Source organism: Buceros rhinoceros, unplaced genomic scaffold (genome assembly GCF_000710305.1).
Source record: "Buceros rhinoceros silvestris isolate BGI_N320 unplaced genomic scaffold, ASM71030v1 scaffold46876, whole genome shotgun sequence".
NCBI lineage: Eukaryota > Metazoa > Chordata > Aves > Bucerotiformes > Bucerotidae > Buceros > Buceros rhinoceros.
Genome location: NW_010417798.1, coordinates 1 through 7,494, shown reverse-complemented (window position 1 = coordinate 7,494; position 7,494 = coordinate 1). Strand labels below are relative to the sequence as shown.

General features: G+C 41.8%; 1 protein-coding gene across 1 annotated transcript; it reads right to left on the bottom strand.

The window, feature by feature from the left end:
* Window positions 1-3,705: 3,705 nt before the first annotated feature.
* RAN (RAN, member RAS oncogene family) lies at window positions 3,706-7,488 on the bottom strand. Its single transcript, XM_010138285.1, has 6 exons — window positions 7,361-7,488; window positions 6,381-6,465; window positions 6,161-6,286; window positions 4,931-5,118; window positions 4,231-4,401; window positions 3,706-4,119 (listed from the first exon to the last, which is right to left on the bottom strand). Exons 1-6 carry the CDS (start codon window positions 7,394-7,396, stop codon window positions 4,075-4,077), a joined length of 651 nt encoding a protein of 216 aa, XP_010136587.1. The 5' UTR covers window positions 7,397-7,488; the 3' UTR covers window positions 3,706-4,074.
* Window positions 7,489-7,494: the final 6 nt, after the last annotated feature.

Here is a 7,494-nt window from a genome sequence, read left to right as displayed (position 1 = left end):
CGAACAGCAACTTCGCGCTAACAGCGGAAAAACTACTGTACTCAGCTGCTGCAGTTTGAAGTCGATCTGATAACTAGACGCCAACTCCGGTATTCAAATAAAACAAAACATCCAGACACAGATTAGAAATAAAAATACTAGATCCAGAATCAGAATACTGCCTCAAAAGGCAGAGATTTGTTTACTGTGACCCACCTTTTTATTTATCAATGGGACAAACCTTTCTGGGTGGACCTCCTTCCCCAAATACTTGCCCCGCAAACCAAACCTGAGATCTGGAAACTTAACTCGTTTTACGGTGTAATCAAACAAGTGTGATGGGTTACTTCGTTTTCTTCCACAGCCCCAGTATAGGCAAAACACCCCTTGCTCCCCTACAGCACTGTCATGGCAAGTCACCAAGATGTGAAAGAGGCACCAGCAAGTAACCACCGGTTCCATGTCCTAAAGAGCTCAAAGCACCAGCAATACAGTATCACAGCTGGGAAATACAAGCCCTTACCTCAAAAGTTCAAAGGGAACAAGAACCATTTGTATGAGTCACTTACCTGCTACCTTTGACTTAACACTCGATAGACAAGCCTTAAATAGCTGCATCAGGAAAGGTCCCGATGTTTCAGAGTAGAACCAGCGACTGTCACTTCGACAATCCTAACAGGAAGGACACGAGTTGAAGTTTTCTTCTTAGACGTTATTGATTACAACCACCTCATGAGCTTCTTGTTTGACTCTTTACACTGACACGAGCTTTCGCTCTAGCTGCCCTTTTCAATCCCTACTGCAGTGTCAACATGGAGATAGGAATCAGAAGAAACCAGGCTCACTGCTTCCTAGCAACCTACCACTACAGGGCAGAAAATCAATTTTGAATGCTTGCATTAAGTATATTACAACCATGACTTCAGAGATAGTGATCAAACATTAACAAAAGTGTTAATGTTATATAAAACTGTGTACAAACTATTTAGGGAAATTGGTCCTCATCTTTTTTTTTCTCCTCAAGCAACTAGCAGAAACACATGAATCCAATTCTTTTAATGGCAGAATTAGAGGATCACAGCAACACAGACATCAACTACCCCTAGAAAACTAAAACCCTACCCTACACTGAACTAGTACCCTAACACAAACATTAGCCCATTTCAACGATGCAGAACACTAAAATTCACTTTGTGAACTAGGAGAGAATTGCCCACACAACCCCATCAAAAGAGTTTGCCTAAAAAGATTTAGGCTCTGTGCTACAGCCTTGGTATAAATAACATGCCTTAAGTTTCAACAGGCCCACTATCAGCCAGTAACTAGATACACGAAGAGGCTACGGTTCGGCTCATCACCAAGTCCCACAGTCTGTTAAACAGGTTATCACATTAAGCCTTCATCTCGAGCATAAAATCCTTCCAAGTTTAACTCAACCTGTCAGGCAGCTGAGTGAGCTCTAAATCAGAAAAAGAATTAAGTCTTTCTTTGCCCTCTCTGCTGGAAAGAACAGCTTGCACCAACAGTTACCAACAGCTGGTGGGCAATGAAGACTCAGAATCACTGCAGTGTTAGGACCCAGGTGTTGTCTGAAAGCACTACTGGCCTAGGACAGCATCATCACTTGTATTCTCACAACACAAGTCCCTGGGTGAAAATGTTTCCTGGTTTTGGCCATTTGCAGAGATGACCAGAAGTGTTGCAGGACACGTGCAAGGACGAACTCCTTCATGGGATGCTCATACAGCAGCTTGTGCTAGGAAAATGAAGATTCTTAACAGCAAAGTTTTCAGCTCAGCACAGAATCACCACATACACACACAAAACCAGCCTACATATTAATACACCCACATGAACACAAACTGATCAAGGCAGTAGGTGTAGCTTTTCAGTTACTTGTAACACTGCTGCCAGTCCTGGTTCAAGAGGGCCTGAGCTACCACTGCCAAAACTCAGGCAGAAGTGACCAGTACTACCAATTGTCCTGACAGAGTTAAGGAACTTCAGCTGAGGAATCTGCACGTGCATTTCAAGGCTACCCACTTTACAATCACCAATCCCCAGGGACTGAAGGTGACAAACCAAGCCCATGCTGCAACAGGTGGGCTCAATTCCACTCCAGAACCATTTCAAGCTGGAGAGGTTACTTCACAGCAGGGCTGTCTCACAGGAGGTTTTGCAGGTTTGGAACACAGCAGATTACAAGGCGAAGCTCATAGCAGTTATTACACTAGTCTTCAAGCAGTTATTTCACTTCTCAGATCTTATCTGTTCCAGAGGAATTCCTATGAAACCTAGTACCTGTGTGGAACAGGCAAGTTGTGAAGATGACACCACACACACACGCACCAAAACACCAAACACAGAACTTCAGCACTGCTGGGTTTTCTTCTAAAGGCACGTCAACCCTGGAGAGCTTCTGCAGTTTCCTACCTGAACGCATGTTTTAAGCGGTGCATTTTCAGTAGTGAGACAGCTTGCAGACATGAGAGGTACCACACCTAGTAAGGCAGCAGATAGCCAGCCAGCAGCGTTAACCCAGATACACACAGGTCAATTAGTAAACTCTACAGGCAAGAACCTACAACACAGTTAAAGCGAGATGATGCAGCAAGACTTGATGTAACATTAAAGTGGGAGTCTGTCTTTTTACAGACTAAGTGTATGACATCCCTTGTCTTCATTATCGAGTTCAGTCCTAAACCCAACTCAGCTTCTCGCTGACTAGGTAAAAAACAGAGCAGCCCCCCCCAGAACTCCAACCTGCATTGCAGAATTGTAGTCCACACTTCTAGCTACCATGTACCAAAGAGCTGACTAAATATTCAAAGAGGAGTTACACAAACATGCAAGTTAAAAGGAATAAATGAAATGCTCCACTTTATTAAGAAACCAAAAATACAAAACTGAAGAGTTCAAGGCTTCATGTACTCAAACACTACTGAAAAATGGTATCTTAATTTTGTTTACTAGCAGTACTAATATTGACCAAGATTAACCTCTACAAGGTAGTGTTAAGAGTTGACATTTTCCACCATTTGTGCTGTAATGAGCTAGTTTCAAATTAAGAACTTGGTGCAGTTACAGTAAAGTCTAGATATTTATATAAATGTGGGTTTAATATGCTGTTTTGTAGCCAAGAGCTTTTTAGCCCAAACTACAGCTGTTTTCTAGTTAGTGAATTTGAAGATGCTTAGAGAGTTTGTTTCATCAGCTATAGCCCTACTGAATGATGTTCCATGCAAAGATACAGCTTTTAAGTCACCTAACAGACCTAGATGCCATTTGTTTCTGGCTACTAAAAATACAGAGCTCTGTGAAGGCATATTGGAGAACACAGTAAGAGTCAGAGTTGAGAGACTGTCCCTAATGGTAGCACATGGCAGCTGAACTACACCCTTCTCTCTCGGGACACCCTGCAAGACCACAAACACTCCCATTCACGTGGGAATGATGATCCAGTCATACTTACCAGCCAAGTGTTCACTGCTTTAGTTCTACCTGCCAGTTAGTTCAGCCTTCCTCACGTGCTTTAGTTACATGCTTCAGAAAACCAAGGGAAGGTTAACTGTTAGCTCTGATTTAGCAAGAGGAGCGTAACATGAGAAGCAGGAAGGAAAAGGAGAACAAAGTGAGAAATGCAGTAGACAACCGAGTATTAGCCTCCACTGAGGAACAGAAGACACTTTGAGGAGTTCCAACAATGCATGAAGGTTCATTTGCTTAGAGATACTTGAAATACAACTTTATTATCTAAACAAAAAGGAATGGGAATGACAGAAACAAGATTTACCACTTAACACTCTGATGTGACTGCAGCAGTCTTATATTTGAAACTCAAAAGGGGAAGTAATTGCAGTCCAAAAAACAGCTAAATATGCAGGTCCAAAATATGAAGTTTTCATTTTGTTTCATTTTGTTTTTTTTAAACTGCCACATTCACTCCGAAGCCCATTCATCTCTTTCAGCATCCCAAAGATTAAGCACATGTTCTGTTCAGCTAGATAATAAAGTGGCAAACACGCTGCACCACTGACATCACAGGACAGTTGCCTATAAAACTAGACTTCTGACGCTGGGCTCCAGCTTCATCCCTCACAGGTCATCATCTTCATCTGGCAGTGCAGTGGTTTGAGCAATCTGGAAAAAGAAGTTACACTTAAGAACTGTTCTTCAGTTACCTGGCCCAGTTACCACTGGTAGCACTAGTTATGAGGCAATCATCGGGCCTTTGTGCCCCTTCGCACTTACCTGTAAGTCCTGCTCATACTGTGCTGCCAGTGCTGGGTCCATAACAACTTCAGGTGGCGCAAGAGCGGGCATGGCAACAAACTCCAAGTTAGGATCTCCAATTAGCTTTCTAGCAAGCCAGAGAAAAGGCTTCTCAAAGTTGTAGTTACTCTTAGCTGAAATGTCATAATACTGCAAAAAAGTACATATAGGTTATTAAAAAACCACACCTCTAACTGATATTTAGGGCACACCAAGATTACCATGCACATCATCAGCTCCACTTTTACCCTAGTCATCTTTTCGACCGTGTGACTTCTGTTTATGCTCTCAGTGTCTAGAAACATGTAGTTCCAGGCAATAGGAAGAAATCGATAACTAAAAGTACCCAACTTCATCCATCAAAGACAGAACTTTCAGGAGATAAAAGTGCATCTTTTTCCAGTGACTCAATCTGCTTTAGTCTCACTTCTGCATCATCTCACGATATTCTGAGCTGTGAAAACCAAATGCACACAAACTCTTTAAGAACTTATCACAGCTCCTGCACAAGACTGGTGATGATCTTCTCCAAGATCATCACTTCCCTCTTCCCTGAAGTTAGGTTCAGTCAGCAGGACACACAGCCTCCAGTGACAACAGTAGAGCACATGACTGATTACTGCACAGAACTGCAGTCAGACCAAATAAATCTGATTCCTACAAATTCATGCCAACATACCTGAAGATTCTTCTTCCTGTGGAAGACGATGGATTTTGCCTTGACTTTTCTGTCCTTAATATCCACTTTGTTGCCACACAACACTATAGGGATGTTTTCACATACTCGTACCAGATCTCTGTGCCAATTAGGTACATTCTTGTAAGTAACCCTTGATGTAACATCGAACATTATGATGGCACACTGAGCTGCAAGAAGAGAACAGGGAGGAGTTAAATTAGGAGAGTAAGCAGTTGCTTTTTAAGATGGGAGAGACAAGAGGTAGCCATAGAAACCCCGTATGAGAGTTAAGCATCTACATTAGCTTTTCCCTCTCAGCTTCACAGCTCAGAGGCCATGTTCTGTTAACGAATTCAATGCATGAGTCCACAGAACTCAGCCCTTGTTATCTCACATTTTTAGTGCCCAATCTTGAACACCAGCTACTTTTATCCGTGCAACTGTTCCACTGAGTAACATGGGTAGCATGGTATGAGAATACAGAAGGATTACAAAAAGTTAACTCTGATTTACATAAATATTTGACAGAATTAGTTAACACCTATTGAACTAGATATCCTATTGAGGCTTTCAGGTAGATTGAGAGCTTCTAGTCCACATCAAGATGCCCTTGTCCAGAACAGTTTTTCAAAGAACATGGGGGCTTGACTCCATCCTGATACCTCAAAAGGAGAAGTGACAAAAGTCAGACTCTATTAATCCCTTGCAAAATTTTAAAGATAAGTAGACGATTGAAGTACACATGGAACAGACCTGGGCGAAGCAGATGTAAGGGACACTATCAGCACTTTTTTTATATAGACAACTAGACTCTGACACAGAGATGCACAACATCATTGTATCTAAAAACCTCACAACTTATGTGATCCAAGCCTTTGCCTCATTACAGTACATCAGTGCAGATCTAAGTTTGTACTAGCTGATGCATATACTTTTACCTCTTAACCACTGAATTTCATCAGCAATACCTTGTCATTCAAGGTGCATCATTACTCTTCATTAATGCTGAGGCCTGCAACAGCATACTGAAACACAGCCTTAAAAAATTCCTACATCAGTGCAAGTTGCCTAGCAAAGGAAATTATCATACCTAGATGAAGAGCCTGAAGACCCAGAAACCAGCTCATCACTGCAAGCCACACTGACAGCTTTCAGAGTGGCCACTATCAATAGAATGAAGGCCAGAACTATAAGAGGTACAGAATATTCCCACATATAGATGCATCTTACCTTGGATGTAATAGCCATCTCTCAGGCCACCAAACTTCTCTTGGCCAGCTGTGTCCCATACATTAAATTTAATAGGACCTCTGTTGGTATGGAACACCAGAGGATGAACTTCAACACCCAACGTCGCTATAGGAGTAAGAAAAAGCAGTGCACTTAGTCAGGTCATGAACTGCACTTCTAAGCGTAATCTATTAGAAGACAAATATTTCTTCAGACATACCTACATACTTCTTTTCAAATTCACCAGTCAAATGGCGTTTTACAAAGGTTGTTTTACCAGTGCCACCATCACCAACCAGGACAAGCTGTTGATAAAGGCAAAAAAGTCAGAGCAATACACTTAAGAGAGAGACTTATTAGTCATTTTAGTGTAAATACTAAGTATTATAACAAAGCTTAGTCCTACAAGATGCTGTAAATAAAAAAAGTGAACTCTCCATAAAGTAACTCACTGTACTGGGACCAAATTTAAGTCTATCGTGCTGTAAGTCTAGACAGACTCATTCAGTTTCTGTAGCTGAGAACTACAGTGCACTGTGAATATGGCTTTACTAAACCACAAGTGACTGAATTAAGAGTATTTGGAGTGTACAACCTGAAAGTGACCATACTTAGAGGGGAACTCATTTAAGTACCCCAGTGAAAGAAATCCACCATAATCTTACAATTAACAAAAACAGCCAAACAACACAAACTACTGCTCTACTAACAACTGGAATACTCTAGCCAGGTATTGTAAAAAACACAAGTAACAACCTTTCATGAAGCAGTCTCAAGGACTTCTGGCTGTTAAGATAATAAAACCCCCCTCTAAATATCCACACAAGACCAGAAAATTCTGTTCTGAGATATTTTTAGGTTTTCTTCCCTGAACAATTAATACACAACAGGAATCAGGCTATTCTAACTCACTCTGAGCACTTTTGGCTATGAACTTCACTTCTGAAATTTAAAAACCATTCTACAGGCAAATCATCACTGAAGTTTATTACACTAAACTACAAACAGCATCAGACTGACACAGTGCCACACAATCTTTTTGTACAAGTTATAGACAATACTACAATAAACTTAACCGCACCCTTAAAGAAAGGCCAGCACTTCAAAACCAAACCTACCATCCACGCCGGCATTCGAGAGTCACTCGTGCTACTTTTCCACTGAAGGAAAAGAACCCGAAACACTAAACCGCGCCCTTACCTTAAACTGCACTTGGGGCTCTCCTTGGGCGGCCATGCTGGGTCTGCAGGGGAAATGGAAGCATGTGAGCTCACACAGGCGAGCTGATTCAAGGCCCAGCCGGAAGGGGCCGGGCGCCGTTTTCGTTTCCCAAA